Below are 24,136 nucleotides of genomic sequence, written 5' to 3'. Positions count from 1 at the left end.
TGAAGAGTTTCCTTAAGAAAGGCATTCTTCAATCACATGTTAATATTTGTTATTCCCTTTATAACTTGATTTATTTTTAGTAATTAATGGTGAAAAAGCCACTTTGGAAACCCCAACATTTGCCCAGAAACGGCGACGTACTCTGGATATGTTGATTCGATCCTTACACCAGGATCTGATGCCGGATTTACACAAGGTAACTCTCGTCTGTCTCCTGGGGTCTCAGTAGAGAACACAAGTCCTTGTAATGAGTCCTGGTTAGAAAAGTCCAGAAGTCACCTTGGTCCTTGCTGTCCAGACCAGGCTGTGGCCTGTGGGGGCCAACGTACTCTCCTGTCACCACATGAAGGAGGGATGCTGAGTGTCCACGTCAGGAGCGTGACTCTCCTAAAACCAGGGCCCACAGAGATGGAGGTGCAGGCCAGGGCCGTGGGTGTCAACCACTTATCCCTGGGGCACTGGAGAGTGCTATTGGGGTGCATCTGTCCTTGGCAGTACTGCTCAGCATGACCAGGCCACAGAGATGATAGACAGCAAAAGGCAAGGGTCTTGCAGAGAGTGTAGTCTCTCTGTAAGGTTTTCTGCAGACTGACTGGCTAACCCCATGTTCAGACACTGAAACAAGCATTCACATTAGCGGAAAATCCACTCCATGGGCATAGGCTGGAGGAGAGCCAGCGCCTCCAGGGGCACCCGTGTATTCTCTCTGGGAGCCCCCAGACTCAGGGTGAGCTCTCCAGCAGCAGGGATTTGCTTATGCAGGCAAAACCATCATTGTTTAGAAGCATTTCCCAAGTTAACAAGGAAGCACAGAGCAAGCAAGGAGACTCCCTGGGACTCACACGAGGTCCCGCAGGAAATCGCTATTAGGTGTGTAAATAATGCAGCGTCGGGGTCCAGATGCTGGCCCGGGGAGGACGAAGAATACTGAATGAGCCAGCGCCCCTGCAGCCCTTCCCCTCCGGCGCAGCGACCACCACCATGTCACAGCCCCCTGACAACCTCCAGGGACACACCCAGACCAAGCCTGGGCCCCAAAGAGCGAACCATACCCAGTAATCTGTCCGTTCCTTTCTCTGCTGAGGTCAAGGAAGGGTGCAGAGACGTGCCAAGACGAGCACCTGACGTCCCTCCAACTGGAGGGGCTAGCTGTTGCCTGGCTGCCTCAGGTGGCCCTTCCCCAACCCCAGCTGAGACCAACCCCCTGTTAAATGCTCTTAACCCCTCCACATGCTTCCCCTCCTTAGAGAGCACCCCAGGTGCCAGTCTGTGCCCCCTGTTAAACTCTGCTCCACAAGGGCACAGACTGTGTACATCACCTCCCCCAAATCTGGCCAAGTAGTGGGTGCTTATTCAGACTCGCCAGCTCAATGAGTGTCCCGATTCTCTGACAGAGAACTGACATCCACTGAGTTTGTGCCAAGCACTTTACACGCATCCACTCTGCCCTCTGACACACCTGGGGACAACTGCTAGTCACACGGAGTCACTGAGATCCACAGTTACTGAACGTGCCCCGAAGTGACCCTCAGGGCCACGGCATTGCCCCACTCCAGGGGTGCCATTTGCACAGACTTCAGTACGTCGTATTCTAGGGGTGCCACTCCCTGAGAACGGCATCCCTGGAGCTGTGTGATGTGATGGCCCAGATCAAGCAACGGCAAGTTGAGAAGCGCTAAGCTACCAGTTGGCCTGATTTCAAAGTCCCTGCGCTCAGCCACCTCCCAGGCTGCCTGCGCCTGTTGGGCCATCGTCCCTGGCACCTAACAGGTGGGCGAGGCATGCAGGGGGTAGAGTAGGCCAGTCAGGCAAGTAGGTGTGTCATTCAGAGAAGCCAAAGGATGAGACTTGACAACCATTTGTGGATTCATAATTTGTTTTTCTTTTTTAGAACATGCTTAATAGACGGTCTTTTAGTGACGTCTTGCCCGAATCACCCAAGTCAGCACGGAAGAAAGAAGAGGCCCGCCAGGCAGAGTTTGTTAGGATAGGGCAGGTGGGTTTTACTCTGAAACTTTTTTTTTTTTTTTTGCAAGACATAGAGCTGTGAGCCCCATCCAAACGAGGTGGCCCTTGTGCAAAGAATTTTGTTTGCACGCTCCTGGAGGAGCTCTGCACTATCTCCCGGGGTTACTGGGGACACCATGAGAGAATTTTGATAACCACAGAGGCGTCGTTCACCGCATGCATGAGGGAGAGACAAGCACTCCGCATGGGAAGGCTAGTGATGAGAGCAAGAGGCTGGAGGGCCCTGGCTGACTCCCTCCTGCCATCCGCCTGCCTCCTAGGAATTTTCTGAAGAGCGGGGAGACGGTTTTGGAACAGCGCCTCAGACACTTCCCTGCAGGAGTAGCACAGAATGTGCCCCTGCCACCCGGGCGCAGCAGTCATAAAGGGGCTGCCGACACACTTCTTCCCCACTGTAGAGGAGTCACCTCCACCTTGGCCTTGCTCCCACGCAACACTAGTGTTTCTCAGTTTGGGGAGGTGACGCTGGTCCCATGTCACAGCAGGTGGAAGGGGGCAGGCTACAGAGGAGATCTGACCTGAGGGCAGAGAGCAAGCCAGGCAGGAAGGCGAGGGGAGCTCCTGTGAGGGAGGAAGGCTCAGAGGCAAGAATGGTGTTTGCTCCAGGGCCTCTCAGACACGTCCTTGTTAAAGACACCCAACTCACCTTCAGAGATTCTGACTCAGGGAGTTTGAGAAGGCACCTGAAGATTCTTGTCAGTGCTCACAGTTTGGCAATAACACCACTGGTACATGGATGACTTGACATGACAGGATGTATGGGGTCGTCAGGATTCACCTGCCTCGCCCGACCACCTTCCTCCCTTTCTTCAGAGATATGCAGTGTGGCAACCTGAGGCTTTCCTCTAAAATTGCTCCTTTTTTAAATTTCAAGTCATAATGTTCTCCTACTGCTTGATAACAAACTTTAAAAGAGATCTCTTTTCTGCAAGGCACTAAAACTGAAATCCATCGTGCGAGGGGACGCTCCATCTAGCTTGGCGGCTTCAGGAATCTGCAAAAAAGAGGTGAGCTGATGACACTTCAAGTTCAAACGTGAATACATTTGTTTTTGAGACTCTTGGAAAGAAGTTTGTGGGACAGGAGGAGGAAGAGCATGGCCACTGGGGAGTCCTCAGGGGCAGCCCCAGGTAAAGATGGGTAGGCATTAACACGCCTCCCTGTTTGCACAGAAGGGCGTGAGGTGCCCTCTTGTGCTGATGTGAAGTGGGGCTACCACACTGGTGCTCAGGCAGCCAGTTCCAGACTCTCCTCAAGCTCGAGTGCCTGAACATGGCCTGGCCATCTTGACCACATGCATGTTCTGGCCAGGAGCTCTGGGGCCGGGTCATGACACTACATTTCTAACAAGCTCGCAGGTGGGGGCTGTGGAGCTGACATGCACACACTAGAACACACTCTAGAGCAGGGCTTCTCAAGCTCCAGTGTGTACTAGAATCATCCCCCGGGGACGTCCTGATTCAGCAGATGCCCATGGCCCTGAGACTCTGCATTGCTAACGAGTGCCCCCACGATGCTGATGCTGCTGGTGCAGGGACCACAGATAGGAAGCTACTGCTTTCTTTGGCGTCCATTCGGCCAAAAATTCTGTGGCCTTTGTATCCTCTTCTTATGTCTTCTTTCCGTGGAAAAAGAACTAGGTGATAATGAAGAACAGAGGTGGGGGAAGTGGGGAGAAGTTGCAGCAGGGATTGGCTGCCGGCCTGCTTCTATATGGTGAAGCAACACACTGTGCTGAATTGTGCCTAGATTTAAACATGTCCAAGTCAGCTCCATGGAAATCATTCACAGACAGCACATCCCAGAGATGTGTCCCTTGTAAAAGAGAAAAAAATACGTTCCTTTACTTCAGCGATTGAGGTTTAGATGATCTGTGTGTGAGTTGAAGAACCTACATGCTTTGAAGTCTGTTTTCAGAAAAAGGATGAGCTCGAAACACAAGCAAAGCTAAAATCCACTTAGGACTAGGCTGGTGGCAAAGCATCTTTCCCAAGGTTGCAGACATTTCCGCTATCTGCTTGTGGGAGTTTGTGGTGTTGCCAGGCACTGGATAGACACAAATTCCAATGTGATTTAGCGACCTTCCTACTAAGAATGTCTCAGCCAACATTAAAACTAAAGTCTGCGAAACTGTAACTTGTCACCAGTGAGCAACAAGGAAAGTGCTTCCGTCTTTTGGATCAGCTCCTGATCTCCTCCCAGTGGCCATCTGGAAAAGATGCTGGAGATTGTGGTCCATGTGCTGCTCCCAGAGAGTCCTGGTTCCCAAGAGTGGGCTCCAGCAAGCTCCTGGCGGCCCCCGTTTCTCGAGCTCTGCTCATGAGCTTGAGGAGCCAGCGGAGGGTGCTGCACCCGGGCAGAAAGGTCTGAAGACTGTGTGCTCCCCCCCCTGCAGAACCTGCGCCCAGCCCCTCACTGGGCACGGGGCCATCCAGTGCAGTGACAATCACCATCCATCCTCAGGCCACAGATCTGCAGGTCGGGTCAGACTCATGTTGCTAACGCTGCATATAAGATGTCCTCATACATGGCAAAGAGCCCCAACACACACGCACACCCCCACACACGCACCCCCACACACACCAGCCTAAGATGTCCTCAGACATGGCAAAGAGCCCCAACACACACACACACACACCCCAGCCCATTGAAATGTACAAGTGGCATATAACCATAACATTTTGACTACAACTTCAGGGTATCATAGCCCCTCCCCAACCCACCCCTTCTCCCGTGAGCCCTGTGTGGGTCCCGTAGGACACTTATATCTTCCAGGTTGAGAGCCTTGCTCTGAACTGTGTCCTTGGCTCAGAGGACTAAGAATTGGTTCTTCGGTCTTGGTGTCACCTAATGCTCTGATGTCTCTGTCTCTCTCCCGGTGGGCATTTGTACTAGTCTGGCTTTCTCAGATTCTACTGTAAGTCACACATCCAGAAATCTTAGGGTATGCCCTTCTAGTGAATGACCTGCAACTGTGAAGGCCTATTTCACTTTATAAAATGCTTTCACATTTATTCTTTTTTTTTTTTTTTGGGCAACATATGCTTCACATTTATTCTTTATGTAGTCCAACTCAAATACTCCTTTTGAAGATGGCGGGTTTCTGAAAGGGCGCGCGTTCTTTTCTATTTAGCAGGAAGACAGTATTTATGCTCATGCCGTCTACCCACATGACACTATTGGGGGTGCCCATAGGACCATCGCTTCTACTTTAAAAATGTGAGCACGTGTCCACCACTTGGGTACAAACACCCCTACACACGCTCACACGGGCAGGATATCTGATGGAGAGTAAAAGTGAAGATAGAAGACTTTGATGAGTATCTGGAAATCCCCAGATACCATCACTGTCCTTTGAGGCCAAGCCATCCATGTGCTTTGGAAGGAAGTTACTGGTTCTGTTGAAAATGCCCATTATTCTGGTGACGAAGACCCCAGCAGTCACCGTCCGCTGACCCCACGCAGCCACCCACAGCTCCAGGTGGCTGGCCTGAAAATGGGCGAGGGCCCAAGTGGCAGGTTTCCGCCCCAGCTCTCACCGCATTCCTGCACACAGATGTTATTTTTTCTTTCAGATTTCATAGCCTTGAAGTGAGTAAGCCTTCCAGGTTGAGACACTGTCCACTCCATGTGTTGCTTCCGCTTTATCACTTTGCTGAATTAGCAACACAAGAATCTGACTATTTGATAGTTTTCTGGGACTTCCTTTTAGGGTAAACTAACATGAATACTCCAAAAAAGCAGGTATCCTTGGGTCCAACCTCTAGGTGTTAAAAAAAGATGTTTGCTTAGGAAACCCAACCCGGTGCTTCTGTTGGCCCCGAGGGCCGTTAGATTCTGACCACACAAGACAGCACGGGGTGTCCCAAATGACAATCCACTCTCCTCCTTTGAGCACAGATTTGAAAGGAATCTTTGCTCCTTAGACAGGTAACTGAGTCTGGACCCGCTGAGCATCCAGGGTTGGGGGCTGCTGTGCTGCTATGGTGGGCGGTGAGTCCGCTGGGTGGCTGGTGCGCGCCTCCCCACGCTCACTTCCCGTCCTTGTCTTCCAGCCTTGGGAGCCCCAGTGCTTCTGCAGCAGCTTCCCTCACGAGGCCGTGTGTGCGGATCCCTGGGGCCAGGCCTTGCTGGTTTCCACGGACGCCGGCGTCTTGCTAGTGGATGGTTAGTGAGTAGCTGCTCCTTCCTCTCTCTTTGTGTAAACGCCTTATGTCCAAGATGGACGATCGCCAGCCACTCCTTTTATTTAAATGCCGTCTGAGGTGGGGTTAGCGAATGTCTCTCCTTGCAAGGTGAGCGCCTGCTTTCAGGGCCAGCAGAGAAACAACCTGAGCCAGCAAATCCCACAGCTGGCTCGGCTGACAGCTCAGGCCATCGGGTCTCTGATCAGTCCGCAGCTGGGGGTGACCTTCATGACAAATATTGATCATGATGCCAACATTTGGCCTTAAGTCGACAAGGACATGTGATTATTTAGGCACATGGTCTCCCTCAGAGTCCTTTTTGTTGTTTTTAAAGTTTCTAACTTGAAAAGTACGTGGTGTCCAAAACAAACAAAAATCTTAGATCAACAATAAAAACAAAAAGATTCTGATGAGGAGACAGGTTTCAACTCAATATAAAATCGAACTTTTTGAGAGCCAAGTGGATCGCCCACCTGGGAAGGGTCAGCCCCCCACTTCCCCAGAGAGGAAGCTGTTGAGGCAGCTCAGCCTCTGGTGGGGGTTTAATTTAGACTCAAGGTCCCTTCCAGTAGGAGGATCGTTTGGATGAGTCCAGACTCCTAGTGAATGGTAAGGGAGGTAGACACTGTAATAGGTCATCTTCTGGGGCTTCCCAGGAGCCATCAGTGGAAAGCCATCTTCCAAGGCGCACACCCCACTGTGTCTCTGGTGACTGTAGTGACACATCAGCTTCCTGAGAGTCGGCACTATGAGAGGACCTGGTGCCTAAACCTGCAGCCTCTTCCTACCCTCCCTGACCGCTGCTCCCCCTGAACCCCTTGTCAGCACTTTTTCTAAGTCCCTCCCTGTGCCAGGCTCTGTGCTAGGCAGCATCTGAGGGAGACGGAGAGATGGACCTGGCTTTTTAATGGGTCTCTTTCTGACATTCTTGATGTGATTTCATTGTGTGCATAAATGATTATATAACGGATTGAATAAAAGACACTAATTTAAAATTAGTACCTTGAGAAACTTCAATATTTAATTTTAGAAACTACAAAACAATTAGAAAATTTTGTGATTTGAATTTGGAAAACTTAACCTCTCTGAGCCTTGGATTTCTCTAAGTGAGGGTTGTTTTTTAAGTGGCCAAAAGTAGTTTATAATGACGGAAACTGATAAAATCAATAAAATGGGAGTAGGTGATCATAATTACAAGGAGGGGAGTGTGGAGATTAAATTAAGTGGCCTGTGTGGCTTGCCTGAAGCAGGGTCTGTCTTATTAAGTGGCAGCTGTCATCTTCACTGTATCCCTCGGAATTTGCTAAGAGCTAACAAATCTTTAAATGGTGCCAAAAGTGCAACCAAATTTTATGTAAAAAACAAAAACAGGAGACCTTGGAGATCAGGCCCAGTTTCTTCATTTTCTAGATGAGGAAGCCGAGGCCTGTGGGAGCAAGGCAACCTCCCCAAGGTCACAATGCTCAGAGACAGACCTGGAACGAGACCCCAGATGTGCTTCCTAGTCCAATGCTCTTTCCATGAAACCAGTGACATTTCATTAAGATCAAATTAAGCTTGCTATGTTTCTGTCTTGACCAAAACTCTAGTCCTAGGCAAATAATTAGAAAGACAAAATCCGTGGTTACAAGAATATTCAATTCTACCCATTTGCCTTTTTTAGTAAAGAGAAAGTAAAGTATCCATCACAACGACTACTTCTCAGACTTGAACAGAATTCTACTTGAGTTGCTTCTATTTTTTTGTAACATAAAATCCAAACCAAGACGACAAGTCCCTTTTGGAAATATTCATCTCTGCGGATCTAAAGTTTAATGGAGGTGTCAGGTATGAGGTATATAGCAATTGCCAGGAGATATGGGGGAATGGTCTCACATGGGGGTTGCTATGTGAACCCCCCCAGCAGTGGAGGTGTGTCACCCCAATTCTTGTTTTCATGCCCGGATTACATATTTGTGTTTCCCTGTCTGCTTTTGCTAAAAAGGAGGATACTGGAGTGACGCATCAGCTTCCTGAGAGTTGGCACCGAGGCCTTCTTTGCGTTCCTGGTTGGGTGCTTAAGCCACAGTCTCTGGTTATTTCTTTGTTTACCTTTTCTTGTCTGCACTTAATTGTATTACAGATTGTTTCATGAGTGAATCTGCATTTTGTTTCAGGCCAAGTTCCACTCCATTAGGCCATTTGTTTGATTTATTAGACATCCCCCCTTGAGAGCCTACTCCTTTCAAGGTCATTATTAAAAATAAAGAGGCTGTCTATTTTTAAGTGGAGCAAAGACTACTTTGAAGTGAGACTAAATGCTGATCAAATCTACTGTCACCATCTGTTTTGGATTTGCAGTAGGAGAAAAGTCCTTTCTAAGAGGTTTCATCATAAAGAGATTTCTAGAAGGAAAGTGTTCTGAACAATCCATAAGCCCCACAAGGCACTCTCCTGAGGCTGTGCCTCCTCTGCCTTCCTGTGTTGTGTAGAAACCTGTTCAGCCACTGAGAAAGAAGCCATTGCAGTGGCTCAGCTGCACCCTCTGTCTGCAGTGGGAGATGAGGCGCTGCTGTCACTTAGGGGTTCTTTCTGGCGCTGCTGCCACGCTGGCCGGCGCACCCTGGTCTTTGTCCTTGCACAGACGTGACCTTGGGTCAGTCAGCAGCACCTCTGAGCTACAGGCTCCTCATTTGTGACAAGTTCCTAGTGGGCCCATGCGGACACCTGAATTAAAGAACTTGGACGCTGCGCTCAGCTCCTAGCACATGCAGCGCCTCCTTGTCTCCTAGCTGCTGCTGCAGTTGTTGCCAGCACCCTGAAATATTCACATTCAGTCAGAAATGATCACCAGTGCTGGTGGGATGGTCCCATGTCTGGAGAAGTCAATCCTGCCCCAGTGGAAGCGTAAAGAGCCCGAGAACCCACCCTTGTGGGAGGTGTGTGGTGGAAGAGGAAGGAACGTGATCAACAGGCTGTCATAGACTCTACATTTGCCCCTAATGGCTGAGTAGGGGATGAGCCCTCAGGCTTCTAGAAGCTTTGCAGTCTCTCGAGAGTTGGGAGCCCTCGCAGGCCTACAGAGCCAGAGCTCCCCTCCTGTGGTTTGCTACTCTTGACGGCACTGTCCCCGGTTGTCCACCAACCAGAAAGATTTCTGCAAGAAACAAGATCTTTAGGGCCCCTTGCACCTAAATTAAAATTAAATAAACCTGAACCGTAGAGCACTGCAGCCCTGGGGCAGATGAAGTGCAGGTGAAGCAGCAGCCAGCCACTGCCCCCAGATACCCGGGCCCAGCCCCGAGTCTGCATCAGTCTCAGACTGGTAGAACAACCTTAGTAGTTCTCTCAGCCTCTGAGTCCTAGGGTCCCTTGGGAGACACATAACCACCAGCAAGACTCCAACAAGTAAGCTTGAAACAATCCTACATGTAGCTGCAGTATCTCCCCATCCATTTACCAGCCGTCTCCAGAACATTTCCACAAAAATTCACTTTTTCCTGTTATTTTGGCAGTCAAATTGATAATTGACTTCATTGTTGTATGAAGGAGGTTCCCTGTTCCTAGGTGGAGAAGCACTGCTGCTGCAAACTGGAAGGTGCTGGAGTTAAGAGTGGGTTTGGGTTTATTTTAAAACAAAAGGAAATTTGAGTTTTGCTTTTTTGAGAAATATAAAAGCAACCTAAGATAGGATGCCCTTTCAAACATTACATTAAAAAATACAAAAATACTTAAGGGACAGGACTGCGCTTGCTCTTTTTTTATTTTTTAACTTGATGTTCAGTTCTTGGTACAATGCCAGTAAAAAAGTGGGGTTGAGGGTTACTGCTTTTCCTTTGATGAACACAGTTTCGGCCACTGCCACTGTGCTCTTTCTGTGGTGTTCTGGATGCCTTCGGGGTGGAAGCATCAGTCCTCCCCCAGCGGAGAGGAAAATAGCGCTAAGCTTACTGTATGGACTCTTGAAAGCTCTAGAAAACAACCGCTTTCCTTACCTAGAGAGAACTGGGGTCCAGAACTGCCCACTGCACTTTGGAGAGGTGCTAGAAAGCGGGGCTGGCTGCAGTTAGGGTGATCGAGTTTCCCTTCCAGACGACCTCCCGTCCGTGCCGGTGTTCGACAGGACCCTGCCAGTGAAGCAGATGCACGTGCTGGAGAGCCTGGACCTCCTGCTCCTCAGAGCAGACAAAGGTGCTGCCCCAACCCGGGGTGTCCTCTGGAAGGGGGTTCTTGCCCTGCCAGCTGTGCCCAGCGCTCTGCCTCCCCTGGTAGCCCTTGATTTCTGAGGAAGGGATGGTGGGCGTACAGGCTGGGGGCGTGCACCCTGTTAGGTAACTTTGGAGCACCTCAAATCCTGCTTCCTCTCACTGTAGCTTGCCCAGTTAGGCCCTTTCTGCTCTTGCGACTCATTTCACATGCTCTCCATCACCTCCTCTGCCCTCTTCCTCTTAGGAAAAGATGCCCGGCTGTTTGTCTTCCGGCTCAGCGCTGTGCAAAAGGGCATCGCGAACAAACAGGCCGTGAGGAGCAGGTGTGACTGCAGAGACAACAAGCTTGAGAAAACAAAAGGTGCTGGATTCTTATTTTGATGGTTCCTGTTCAATTAATTTTGTTCTCAGACTGCCCAGATTTTACTGAAAATAAAAATGAGTAGAACATGACCGGCCCTGAGGGCTCTGTGCTCAGCTCATAAGTCAGAGAAAGAGGAATATGCGTGATCTCACCGGCACGCAGAATCTGAAGAGCCAGACTCAGAGACAGCGGAGGGGTGGCTGCTGGAGGCAGTGGGGGTGGGGGTAGGGTGGCGGGGTAGGAGTGGGCATGAAGAAGGTGGTTGAAGGTACAGGTGTCCGGTTATGTGTTACTGGGATGTGAGGCTCAACATGGTAACCATCACAGAAAAAAATAAGTCAGAATTTTATTGTATTGGTTTTGCTTTCACTCAGAAAGTCACAAAGATAGCAATGCTGTTTCCCTAAAAGAAGCTTGAAAGGTAGACGTCATATCAAGGGCCAGAGGGAATTCCAGGCCTGGGTTTGGGAGGGGTCTTAGCACCATTAGCAAATCTGTGAGAGAGAGAGGCCAGGCTCTGGCTCCAGAGCTGTGACTGGCCCTCGCTTGAAATCCTGTCATGGGGAGTCTAGGCGCTGGGAGCAGGCAGAGCACTTCCTTCAAGTTCCTATAACTGAATCTCCTTTTGACTTCAAGTCTACCCATGCCTGGAGGCTGGAAGCTCCTCAGTCATTTCACTGGCGTCTGCCGAGTTTCCGGGGCTCTCAGGCCTGGGCCCACCACACTCTTGTCCCGCGCTCAGCATCATTTGTTGCTCTCCCCAGGCTGCCACTTGTACGCCATCAACACGCACCACAGCAGAGAGCTGAGGATCGTCGTGGCCATTCGCAATAAGCTGCTTCTGATCACCAGGAAGCCAGGAGGGGCGGCCGGCGCCACACTGCTGTCACCCCTGTCAGAGTCGCCCATTGAAGAATTCCAGTACATCAGGGTGGGTCTTCTCCTCAGATCCCCCTTCTCCCGGCTAAGGGGGCGGGAAGCAGACTCTCTCCTTCCCCCAGAGTGTGTCACTCTCTGCAGCGGTCCCCCGGTTCAGTCACTAACCTGGGACACCTCGTCAGAGGACTGAGGCAAAAGGCTTTTCCCTCCTCGGTCCAGCTCACTGGTGCGGCTGAATACATACAGGTGCTGTTCTGGGAGGAAGGGATGGCAGGGAATAAAACAAAGGCTCTCTTCTCATAGAAGTTGCTTTCTAGTTGGAGCATTTAGCAAATGAATCTACAGTCCTGTGGATACCCATAAAACAGGTCAGGATGGGGTGTGGGGCGGTAGGAGGCCTTCTTTAGCAAGGAGGCCCTCTCTGAAAGGTTCGCTTCCAGCAGAGATCTAAACGAAACCTGGGAGTCAGTGATGAGTGATCTGGGACGGTGTCCCGGGCAGAAGGAGCCACAGTGAAGAGCCCACAGCCCAGAGCTGAGGGGGCTGGAGTCGAGGGGACAGGCTGGGAGACCAGAGGGACAGGACCAGGTTTTCTCGAGCCCTGAAGACCGTCTTAAGGACTTTGGTTTTGACTCTGAGTGAGCCACAGGAGGGTTTGAACTAAGAAGTGGCTTTTTTTTTTTTAAAATTTATTTATTTATACAAGAGCTGGGATATAGGCCAGAGGTACGGGAAGGTGAGAGACTTCACCAGAGACAGAGCAGGGAGTGAAACAGGCAGATCGACTGAAGTACACTGCCGAGGGGAGCAGCAGGCAAGACGGAAGGTCTGCCACGCTATATGGGTATCTGCCTTGCTGACCAGGAATCGAACCCATGCTTCAGAGGCTGGGGACAGCTTCACAGCACTGCGCTCAACCCACTGTGCCAACGCGGAGGCCCAAGAAGTGGCATGTTTTTAAAAGATCATTCTGGCTCCTGGACAGAGATGAGCATAGGAAGCCAAGATGGAAATAAGAGCCTCAACAAAATGCTGGCAAGAGATGAGGGTGCTAGAAGGTGGGAGAGGCTGCTGCCTCAGCCAGTGGGGATCACTGATGACCCAAGGGCGGGGGGACCTGGTAAGAGAAGCCTCCTCCAGGGTCAAGCTCCTTTCCTGATCTTACCTCCCGGAATCTCTTTAAAAACTACAGTCCAGGGCCTCCCCGGTGGCGCAGCGGTTGAGCGCTGGGTTGCGAAGCTGCCCGCAGCCTCTGTGGCGCCGGTTCGATCCCCTGCTGCTCCCCGGCCACCGGAGGAGGGTCCCACATGGTGCGCAGACCTCTCCTGCCGCCCGCTGCTCCCCTCAGCGGTGTACTTCGGTCCTTCTGCCTGCTCTGCTCCCTGCTCTGGCTCTGGTGAATTCTCTCACCCTCCCACGCTTCTGACTGTACCCAGTGCTTGTATAAATAAATAAAATAAATAAAAATAAAATAAAATCTTTAAAAAAAAAACTACAGTTTAGTCACCTGTGAAATAGCCAAACATTGGCTGCTAAGGCAGAGTCTGCCTGTGGGGAACTAGAAGTGACTGGCCTCGAGTCAAAGCCTCTTCAGTGAGGTTTATTCTTTCTGCTGCTCTTCAATTTAGGGAGACAGAACAGCAACATAGTTAAGTGAAAACAAGTTAAATTCTTATTGTAATCAGAATTAATCTTCTCACAAAGCAGTTAACAGTTTTCATGAATGTTTCGGCAGCGTGTGTACGTTTATGTGGAGGGTGAGCTCTGACATCAGACTTCCCGAGCTCAAATTCTGCCTCTACCAGGTGTAAGGGAGACACCCGGTTTTGGAGGTGTCTCTACCTGGTTTTGGAGCCTCGGTTTCCTCATCTGTAAAATAGAATAATAGCCTTGCCTGTTTCACAACGTGATTGTGAGGGTGGTGGAAACAGGGCCTGGCTCTGAGCTAAGTGCTCGGTGAGGTTAGCAGTTATTGTCATCACTATCACTGTCATTAAATCACAGGATAGGCCCAGGCTGTCTGAGGGCCAAAGTGAACCGTACTCTGGCATTCCTTTTGTAAAATTGTTTCTTGGTCTGTCCCTTTGCTGTGGACGGGTGATGGGAGAGAGAAGACCCAGGTGACCCCTGTCTTCCTTGCAGGCAAAGGCTCCACCCAGAAGGAGGCCCCTCCTGGTGGGGGGACAGAGCATGGAGGGGTTGATACCAGGAGGCCAATCCTTGTCCTGACCTTTCTCCTCCTCCATCCTCCACACAGGAGATCTGTCTGTCTGACTCTCCCGCGGTCATGACCTTGGTAGATGGGCCCACTGAAGAGAGTGACAACCTCATCTGTGTGGCTTATCGGCACCAGTTCGATGTGGTGAACGAGAGCACAGGGGAGGCCTTCAGGCTGCACCACGTGGAGGCCAGCAGGGTGAGCTGACAGAGGGGCCTGTGCGGAGCCCGCAGACTAGGGTCCCGTCCTCCGCCCTTGCACATGACTGGGTTTCCTTTCAGTGGTGTCACTAGTCATCCTATCTTTAGGCTTCCCCATATGAAGTCACCTTTTTTGTAGATCAAAATGGTTCAATCTAACATGACTGCCCCATTGCCCTGTTGAGCTTTTCCTGATCTCCCTCTGTGTTTCCATCCCACCCAGCAAGAGAGAAACGTAGAGTCACAACAACTAGGTAGGGGAGAGCCTGTTTGGTCACTCATGCAGAAGGGCCTTTGAGGAGTAAGGATGTTGACATGGCCCCGGGGACTCACAGGGGCCTGAGCTTGGGTGCAGCCCACTCTCCGGCTGCTCAGAGGCCCGCTCGGACAGCACGGAGGGGAGGAGCTCACTAGAAGAGAAAGTGGAGTAGCGCAAGCTCTCCACCCCATACCTGCGCTGCACAGAGAGCACCAATGTCGTGGATTTGGGCAAAATCCAGGGCCCCCTTGAAACTGTTCAGAAGCACAGGCAACTGTGTGGGCTCGGAGCACAGCACCCCTGAATAGCGGGAGCACTGTTCCTGAGCCCCGCTGACCCTCCTGGCCCTGAGGCTGCAGAGCAGGGCCAGGCCTGATGACAGCAGAAGTATGCAGAGAGCTGCCCAGCCTTCGGCCTAGAAACCGGGCCCCTCAGGGCAGGCGCAGCTCCTGAGGAGGGTTTCCAAACCCATCCTGTCCAGCTGAGCCAAAGAGACTGAACTCTTCCTAACTGTGCACCACAAGAAATGAAAAATGCAGCTTGTATGAGGACATGTCCTGCACGAGTAATCATCTAAATGGCTAATTAATGTACTGAAAAGACTTAACATCTAGTGAGCACAAGACTTTAAGAAAAAGAAAAATCTAGATGTAGTAGGAGACCCTCTTGTCTCCAGCTGTCACAGAGCAGTCACAGAGCAGTCTGTTGCTTCCTCATGGACAGCCACTGGGGCTTGATGCCAGGCTTCTAGACATGCACAGTGTGGTTACTCATCGCCTGATGCTAGTATCTGCCGCACACCCAGGCAGGGGAATGACCTGTGGGGTCCCTGCTCTGTATGTGAACCTTTATTCACCCAGACATTGTTAGGTGATGTATAACTGTACACTTACACAATGTATACATACATATGTGTGCATGCGCATGTGCACACAAGTACATATACATGCACACACATACATATATGTGGTTGCACACATACACACAAACGCTCTGCAATTGGAGTCAGTTGAGGCGCTTCAAAAGCTCCTGATGCCCATGTCTTACCCCTGGAGATTTCCCTGGTCTTAGGTGTGACCCCCAGGTGACTCTAATGTTCAAACAAGTGTGGGAACACTGGGGTTGCTCCAGCAATCGGTCTCAGCCAAACGCTGAGACTAGGCCAAGTCGGAGGTTCTGGACAAGGAGACTCTCTTACTTGAACCCCACAGAGAGGCCTGCAGACGCTCTCACAGCATCGGTGCCCCTTTCTAAAGTGGCTAGACACTTATAGGGCTGCTGGTGTTTGGAAGGGTAGGAGCAGGAGTCTTGGCTGCAGCAATCCTGTATGGCTTCTGATCAGTCATGCCTCTACTGGGAAGGCATGTTCAGAAAACAGGGGTCAAGTACCCCCTTGGAGGGGGGTTTCATTATGCAAATGGAATTTAAGAACCTAAGGAAATTTTAGGCTGTCCAAGGTCCTCTCTGTGAATATTGCTTTAGGCTTTAAACAGGATGGGCCAGAAAGAATTCCTGACTCTTAACTAAACATCTCTAAATAGCCATAAGGCGTTTTCCTCTGAGGCAAGTCTGCTTTGTCAGCCTTCTGGGTAACAGTATATCTGCCTGCATGGCCCTGATGTACCTGCCTGGAAAGCTTTCAAATGCTTGGAAATGTCAGTGCTCTGATCTGATCAGTTGAAGATCTGTTAAGGCGGAACTTCTGGGTGGGTGGTACCTGGGAAGCTCGCCAGTGCCCCCCAGGTGATGCTAAAGGAGACTAAGTCCCTCCTGAGCTGCCTCAGTGCTCAAACAAATTACCTCAGTGCAAGGCCAGGAGCAGGGTGCCGTCACCCGCCCCTGCGCCCTGTCCTCTCCTTGGCCCGCACGCTTCTGAGGAGACAGGGCCGGTTTGGCCTTCACAAGTTCTTGACCCTTCTTGTTCAAAACCCATGAAGCGACCAGCCAAAAGGGGCCGGAAAATCATGGCCAAGCAGGTCTTTGTTCATTCGTTCCTTTCCCTGGCGACTCACTTCCGAAGAGTTTTTCTCTTGGAAAAGTCTCCATCTTGTTTCAGAGAAGCCCTGATGTGGCTGCTGAATCGACTGAAAATTCTGCAGTTTGCTGTGTCAGGAGCGCCGTAGAGAAGCAGCATAGCATTAGCTCTCTCCCTTTCACGTGGCGTTGTTATTCTGTCCCGATAGTTAATACCTTGATAGTTCCACAAGGGAGTTAAACCTTAGCAGAAAAGCAGGTTAGAGGGAAGGAAAGTGGGCTTGTCTGAGTTCAGTGGCCGGGTACAGGCAGTTCATGGGTGAAGAAGTGTAGAGGCTTCTCTCGGGGTAACTGGAGTTTTGGATTTCTGTTGGTGGCCCCTCGCCTCTGAGAAGGGGCGCCCCACCCGTCTCCCAGCTCTAAGCAGCCTAGGATCTCTGCTCAAGGTGGTTTAGTTACTTCACTTTGCTCAGGCAAAGCACTTACCTCAGCGTCATTTGCCACTAAGGTCCAGGCTCTGCTGTCCGTTAACCACACGGCTAATAAGTAGTAGAGGCAGGATTTAAATGTAGGTTGTCCGACTCTGAAAGCCATGCCCTTGAACCCAGGAGACCGTGGCTTCCACAATCAGGCTGCAAAATACTGTAGGGAGGGCAGTCCAGGCAACAGAGAGAGGCCGAACGAAGCTCACTGGCCCATGGAGCCGACAGACATACACCCCCACACTCCACCACCACCGCCCGGCACACAGGAAGCCTCTGCTGCTTCTCCCAGGTGACAAACCCAGCACACCCCAGGAGAAAGAGCTTCTAAGTGAGGGGAGGGCAGGAAGCCGCCCTCTGGGGCAGGAGGAAGCCTGGCTGAGGGCACGAATGACGGGCTAGAAGAACCGGAGCCCCAGGTGGAATCTGGTGGAACCCTGGCTGTGCACTCACTGGCGGCGAGCTGGGAGAGGCGGCACCTCTCGGCGCCTCACTTTCCTCACCTGTAAAATGGGAGTCACACCCTCTCTTTCTGGGGTTGACATGACAATGCTCTGGGAACTGGAGCACGCTGCAGACTGGAAACGTTTGAAGGCAGCGGAGGTGTCTGTCTCCCCGCTTCTCAAAGACGGCGCGAGGAAGAGAAAGAAGGAGAGGCGTTTCTTGCATAGCGCAGGCTCAGCCCGGCTGTGTGCATCCTGCCTGCCGGGAGGTAGAAGTGACCCCGCAGCCCCCGAGTTTAGAGAGCCGGGGCTACTGCCAAGCCCCCGGAACTTGAGATAGTCTTCTCGTGGCGCCGGTGTCCAGCCTGCCCACGACCCTTGCCCGTTCTCATTGCAGGTTCATTTTGTTGCAGCTATTGATGTGTACGAAGACGGGGAAGCTGGGCTGCTCCTGTGCTACAACTGTAAGTGCGGGCGCTTCTGTCTCTGTCTGGGCGATTAGAAGGGCTATCACCTCACGTGTGCTGCTGTGTCCTCCTCGTGCCCTGCTTGCACTCCTTAGGTGAGAGAGAAGGCAGTGAGGCCTGGAGAGGTGAACCGCCTCCTCACGGCCCGCAGCGGCACAGCAGCCGCCCCGTCCGCATCCGGGCCCTCTGGGCTCCAGCACCCGGCATGTAACCGCAGCCACTGTGCTGCTATTTCTCGGGTCTCAGCGAAATCAGCTCCGACCTGGCATCTCCGCCTCAACTGGGCTTGCTTGCCTTAGCTGGCAGGGTGGGCTTGGGGGACACCAAAAGTGCCAAATAGGGTCTTCAACGCTTTTCAGCATTTCAAATGTTATACGTCAGTCAAGAGGATTTTTTTAAGACTTACAGTAGTAAGCTGTTTTCCTGGGTAGGAGTGCCCACGCGCCCTCAACAGCACTTTTTTTTTCCTCAGTCTAGAATTATATTGAATTAGGGAAGCAACTCTGGTCAGAGTACTGAAGACAGATATCTTGATTAATCTGTGATGAACACAGGAAAGGTAATCACAAAGTAGAGAAATGTATTTGGTAAACAGCATCTTTCAAAATTCCAGATTTGTGGAGAATAAGAGAAGGCAGAGCACAAGGCAGGAAGCCGATTCGATGGGCTGTTCTTATAGCACATCCTGGCCGCAGCCTCGCCCGCCCCTCACGCTCCATGTCTCCAGCAGGGCAGGACCAGGCACCGTGGGCCCCGTGGCTCCTGTGCTTGTGCTCAGGCAGCTGCTGCAGCCGGGTAGATGGGCAGCAGGAGCCCATGTGCCTCGGGTCACGTCTATAAGATGACAGTCTCTTTAAAGCGTGGTCTTTTCACTTTGTGGAAAAATCTAGGAGAAAAAATCTTGTGGCAGAATGCTTTAAAACAGACCTGTGATTTTTCTTGCCTAAATTTAACTGCTTGAAAGGATGGAGGAATCTCAGGTGGGAGAGGAGTCAAGAACAGAAAGAGGGAGAGCCTTTCAAGTGAGAGAACAAACCCCCCATGAGAAGGAAGCCTGGACATGAGCATGAATGACAGGTCCGAGGTCACAGACTCAGGCGGGGGCCACAGCGCCGTGCCAGTTGGTGGAGCCCCTTCCTTGGGGTCCACATCCTCAGCTCCCACTTCAGGCTCTGATTCCGTCTCAGGATGGGGGTGTGTGTGTGTGTGTGTGTGTGTGTGTGTGTGTGTGTGTGTGTCTCCATATCCATGTGTGATTATGTCTGGGTATGTGGTAAATCCACCAGTTCATCAGAAGGCATCTGTCTCTTAATTTCCCACACATGACAAGGTGTTGACCACCTGAGAGATTCCTAGACTCAACTCATTCTTCCCCAAACCATGCCATGTCTTGGGTTACAGGATCTGCCTCTCATTTTCCATCTGCCGCCTTCTCCTAGCAAGTTGGCAGGCACCTGCAGAGGGTCCCAGAAGCCGCCATAGCTCTCCCACGGTTACAGGTGACTTGCAAGCTCACATGTGTGTAGCATCCGCACACCTACTGGAGTTGGTCATGTGTCCTGATCTCAGACACCTGTACAGAGCAGGCGTCTCAGCAAGGTGTGTCCCCTGGCTCTGTTCCTCCCCAGATTTGAAGCTGACTTTTTTGAAATTGAAGTAACAATAGCTTTTATGTGACAAGAGGTAGGGGTCACACATTTTCGGATGTATGTCCCCAGACAGTCCTACCACCTAGGCACCCTGAGTCCTCCATCGCCGTCCACGGCCCCTCCACCCTTCATGGGACTGATTGTTAGCGTTTAAGTCTGTTCCTTTCTAGTAACAAATGAAGCCAAGTGAGAAATAACTTAGAGCGTCAGAGAAACTATTTTATATCAGAGATTGTAGCTTTTCAAATAGGTTATTTGAAGAAAGTGTGTTTGTGAGGTAACTGGGGGGCAGCATGGAGATCAATACATTAATGACATTCTAATCTCATTCTTGAAAGTCAGGGCCAGTCTTTGCTGCAAAACAGAAGAAAAGGAAAATTTGGCTGTGACCTTAGCACGCAGCCGGGACCTACTTTTAAGGCAAAGCATAAATTTTAGGGCTAAGGGTGAGCCCTGGACTTCTTCATGACATTTTCAAGCTGATCAGACAAGGAACGCTCATGCACGTGCCGCTTGCACCCCACACGGCCGCATTTAAGCTCAGGAGTGTGACCCTGCGGGTGAGTGATGGGAAGAGCACAAAGACATCTCAGGCCTGCGAGGCCGCGAAACCACCCTCCCCTGCTTATTCCCAATTCATCAGAGTGTTCACTCAGCTCCCAGCTAGTAATTGCCACAGACATGTCCACCTAGAGAGACGTGCTGTCAACCTTAGAAACAGTCCCTGTCACCCTGTTCTCCACCAGCTGGACGGGGAAGGAGGAGGCACAGTGGGAAGTTCCTTCCTTGGGTGCGGAGCTCGGGAGAAAGGCTGCTTGTGAGCCCCAGGCCTTGAGGCCATGCCGAGGGTGAGGCATGTGGAGGGGAGAGGGCAAGAAGAGGCTGACACTGAGGTGGTGACAGGTAGACTGAGAAGAACAGAGAGGTGAGAGCGAGAGGGGCACCGGGTAGGGGGACGGAAGCAGGAGAGAAGAAAACTGGAGGAGGAGGGTGTGAGGGGCAGCGGCAGGAGCATCCCCGGGGCACAAGGTTTGACTCAGCTCAACAACGCACAGAGAGGGTTTGTCATGGGACCACCTGCCTCTGCTCTCTCATCCATGTCTGCTTCTGAGCTCCCTTCTCTCTGGGCAGCAAATTTCCAGTGACAGCCTGTCATCTGCAATCTTTTGCTGTGTCCTCTGTCTTTTCTCAAAACTCCTAGTGTTGAAATCGAGGCTTCCCTGCCTCTGAGAGGGGAGAGGGTCCAGACGCCAGAGCTGGGGCCACAGCCTGTGCTGTGGGGTGCAAGTGGGGCAGAACAGCAGGACAGCATCTCAGTGCAGCCCCAGGCTCATCAGATGCTCTGCCCCCAAATCCTTTAGGAACGCCCTGCCCCATAGGTCTGAGGGGCTCTGATGGGACCCTGCATCTCACATAGGAGTTCTCTCATGCTGTCTATGACAGCGGTGGTCGTCCCCCTTATCCACAGGGGGTACCTCCTGGAAGCCCAGGGTTTCGTTAGGTTTCTTAGCTGATCTGTAAGAATGAGCGCAGCACTGACTCTGAGCCCCAGGGCTGGCGTCGGAGCCCAAGCCTGCCTCTCCCCAGCTGAGAGCAGGATTTTCTCTGTAAGAATTCTAAGTGCTGAGCGAAACAAATTACCTGCAATAGAAGCAGTTAATGATTTAGGGAAAGCTGGTTCAAGCCGATGTTATGTACAGACTTTGAGATACTGAAGAACGCTGTGCAGCAGTTGTGAAATTCTCTGCCTAACCTGAATTTACATCCCATGGTGAGTCACAGTAAAGGTAGTGTTATTAAAGTAAGTGAACACATCCAAAACAAAAGTGATAGACAAATCAAGAGAATCCAGAAATAGAACCATACATAATTGAGTGAATCTTTTCAACAAATATACTGGAATAATTGGATAGTCACATGCAAAATAAAAACAATGAAGAGGGCCTCCCCGGTGGCGCGGCGGTTGAGCGCTGGGTTGTGAGGCTGCCCGCAGCTTCTGCAGCGCCGGTTCGATTCCCCGCTGCTCCCCGGCCACCGGAGGAGGGTCCCGCATGGTGCGCAGACCTCTCCTGCCGCCCGCTGCTCCCCTCAGCAGTGTACTTCGGTCCTTCTGCCGGCTCTGCTCCCTGCTCTGGCTCTGGTGAGTTCTCTCACCCTCCCGCGCTTCTGACTGTACCCAGTGCTTGTATAAATAAATAAATAAATCTTTAGGGGGAAAAAAAATAAATAAATAAAAACAATGAAGAATCTTGATCTAGACCTTCCATCAGATAAAAAAAAAAATTAATTCAGGGCCTCCCCTGGTGGCACAGTGGTTGAGCGCTGGGCTGCAGGGCTTCCCGTGGCCTCTGCAGCACCGGTTTGATCCCTGGCCACCGGCGAGAGTCCCACATGGCGTGCAGACCTCTCCTGCCGCCCGCTGCTCCCCTCAGCAGTATGCTTCGTCACTCTGCCTGTTCTGCTCTCCGCTCTGGCTCTGGTGAATTCTCTCACCCGCCTGCGCTTCTGACTGTACCCAGAATAAAATAAAATAAATAAATAATAACAAACAAATAAATAAATAAATCTTTTTAAAAAATTAATTCAAAATGGGTCATTAAACCATGAAACTTCCACAAGGAAACCTAAAAGATTTATGACCATGGCAAAAATTGCTTAGATATAACACAAACAGCACAACCCAGGAAAGAAAAATTAGTAAATTCGAAGCTAAGAACTTCTGTTCCTCGAAAGATAGTGTTTAAGAGATGAGCCACAGAGAGCAAGCATTTGCACATTGTGTATTTGGATACAAGGATTTGTATCCAGAAAACACAGAAAACTCTCAAAACTTAAGAAAATAAAAGCTCAATTAAAAAGAAGGCAAAACACACTTATCAAACATCTCACCAGAGAAGATATGTGTCTGGTAAATAAGCTCAAAAAGGATGCTCAGCATCGGTAGCAGTTAGGGCAACATGAACCCTCGAGACACCGCCGCACCCCTGTAGATGGGCTAAAATGAAAACAGTTGGCCCCTGCAGTGTTGATGGGATGCAGAGGAAGTGGGCCTCTCCTGGTGGGATGTAAAATGCTGTAAAATGCTGCAGCCACTTTGGTACTTAGTTTGGCAGTTCCTCAAAAAGTTAGACAATTTGGTATAAAAAGAATTAAGTTCCTGCAAGTATCTCTGGTCATAACAACAGCACCAATTTCTAAAGACCCAAAACACTTCTAGAACCAAACAGTTTGTATTCATTCATTCACTCATTTTCCACCTTGTGTATTCCAGTTCAAGGTCGCAGGTTGCCAGACCTCTCACTTTTTTAGTTATAGGTGGGCTGACACTGGTCTAGTGTTTCTTTTTTTTTTTTAAAGATTTATTTTTATTTATTTATACAAGCACTGGGTACAGTCAGAAGCGCGTGAGAGCTCGAGAACTCACCAGAGCCAGAGCGGGGAGCAGAGCAGGCAGAAGGACCGAAGTACACTGCTGAGGGGAGCAGTGGGCGGCAGGAGAGGTTTGCGCGCCATGTGGGACCCTCCTCCTGTGGCCGGGGAGCAGCCGGGCATCGAACCGGCACCTCGGAGGCTGCGGGCAGCTTCGCAACCCAGCGCTCAACCGCTGCACCACGAGAGAGGTCCTGGTCTAGTGTTTCTTATTACCTAGTAGTCCTATACATGTGGTGATGTAAGGGTATATTCTTAGATTGTCAGTGACTCTGTAAAAGGGAATTTTAACAAATAAACATAATTTTTCTTCTAAAGGTCAAAAAAAAAAAGACAATTACTACAGGTCCCAGCCAACCCACTCTGGGTCTGAAAGGGAATGAAAGCACATGCCCCCACCACCACCACAAAGATTTGTATGCTGTCATTCCTAGCAACAGCGTTTATATTATTAGCCCAACGTGGAAATGCCCCAAGTGTCCATGGTAGTGGTGCACAAGTTCCTTGAGACTCCTCCCTTCGAGAGGTGGAACTCCAATCTGCGCCCCTTGAATGTGGCTGGCCTTAGTGATTGGCTTCTAGTGAACACAGTATGGCAGAAGTGGAGGGGGTAACTTCTGGAACTAGACAAAAAAAAAAACATGGCAACCCCAGTCGCCTTCCTTGTGTCACTTGCACACCAGGAGCCCCATGGAGAGGTCTGTGGGGTGAGGAATGAAGGCTTCCTGCCCGGGATGCCACCCACATAGGGTCCAGTCAAACCCTCAGGGAACTCTGACCACAGGTCATCTGTCTCTCATGGAAGCCCTTGAACTAGAATCTCCCACTTCCAAGCCACCTCTGAATTCCTGACTTACAGGAACTGTGAGATAATAAATGTCTGTCGACCCAGGCTGGGATAATTTGCTGCACAGCAATAGATAACTCATCTATCTGTCAACAGGTAAATGATTAAATACTCATATTTCTGCCATGAAAAGGGAATGAGCTGTTGAGACACAGTAACAATAGGGAATTCAGATAAGTAGTCTAGGTGAAAGAAGACAAAAAGTCTATACTATGATGGTTTCAAGGATGCAGACACCTGTCAAAACTTAACAGAGTATAACTTCAGATATATGCACTTCACTGCTTGCCATTTATATCTCAAGACTGCTTTAAAAAAAAAAAACTTAGGGAACAAAGTAGAACATTTTTATCCATAATTTCACCCCAATGAGCCATATAACATTTTAGTGTATTTCCTTCCAGACAATTATTTTAAGAAATAATAAGCAGGGCCTCCCCGGTGGTGTAGCGGTTGAGCGCTGGGTTGCGAGGCTGCCCGCGGCCTCTGCAGCGCCGGTTCGATTCCCCGCTGCTCCCCGGCC

At 50.6% G+C, this 24,136-nt stretch overlaps 1 protein-coding gene across 2 annotated transcripts in view; it reads left to right on the top strand.

Moving 5' to 3' along the window:
• Window positions 1-24,136, top strand: part of GARNL3 (GTPase activating Rap/RanGAP domain like 3) — a gene marked incomplete at both ends in the record, with an annotated part of 120,445 nt that overhangs the window by 89,449 nt on the left and 6,860 nt on the right. For both annotated transcript variants that reach the window (XM_084238989.1, XM_084238988.1), the window contains 9 exons: window positions 81-196; window positions 1,892-1,996; window positions 2,961-3,035; window positions 6,084-6,195; window positions 10,287-10,385; window positions 10,647-10,763; window positions 11,531-11,697; window positions 13,903-14,061; window positions 17,619-17,685. In XM_084238989.1, the coding sequence (XP_084095115.1) occupies window positions 81-196; window positions 1,892-1,996; window positions 2,961-3,035; window positions 6,084-6,195; window positions 10,287-10,385; window positions 10,647-10,763; window positions 11,531-11,697; window positions 13,903-14,061; window positions 17,619-17,685 (1,017 nt within the window). The remainder of the gene's footprint in view (window positions 1-80; window positions 197-1,891; window positions 1,997-2,960; window positions 3,036-6,083; window positions 6,196-10,286; window positions 10,386-10,646; window positions 10,764-11,530; window positions 11,698-13,902; window positions 14,062-17,618; window positions 17,686-24,136) is intronic.

Source organism: Talpa europaea, assembly GCF_964194135.1.
Source record: "Talpa europaea genome assembly, chromosome: 7".
In the NCBI taxonomy this organism is placed as follows: Eukaryota; Metazoa; Chordata; class Mammalia; order Eulipotyphla; family Talpidae; genus Talpa; species Talpa europaea.
The sequence above is the reverse complement of the archived record's forward strand: the minus strand, read 5'-3'. Positions and strand labels throughout refer to the sequence as shown.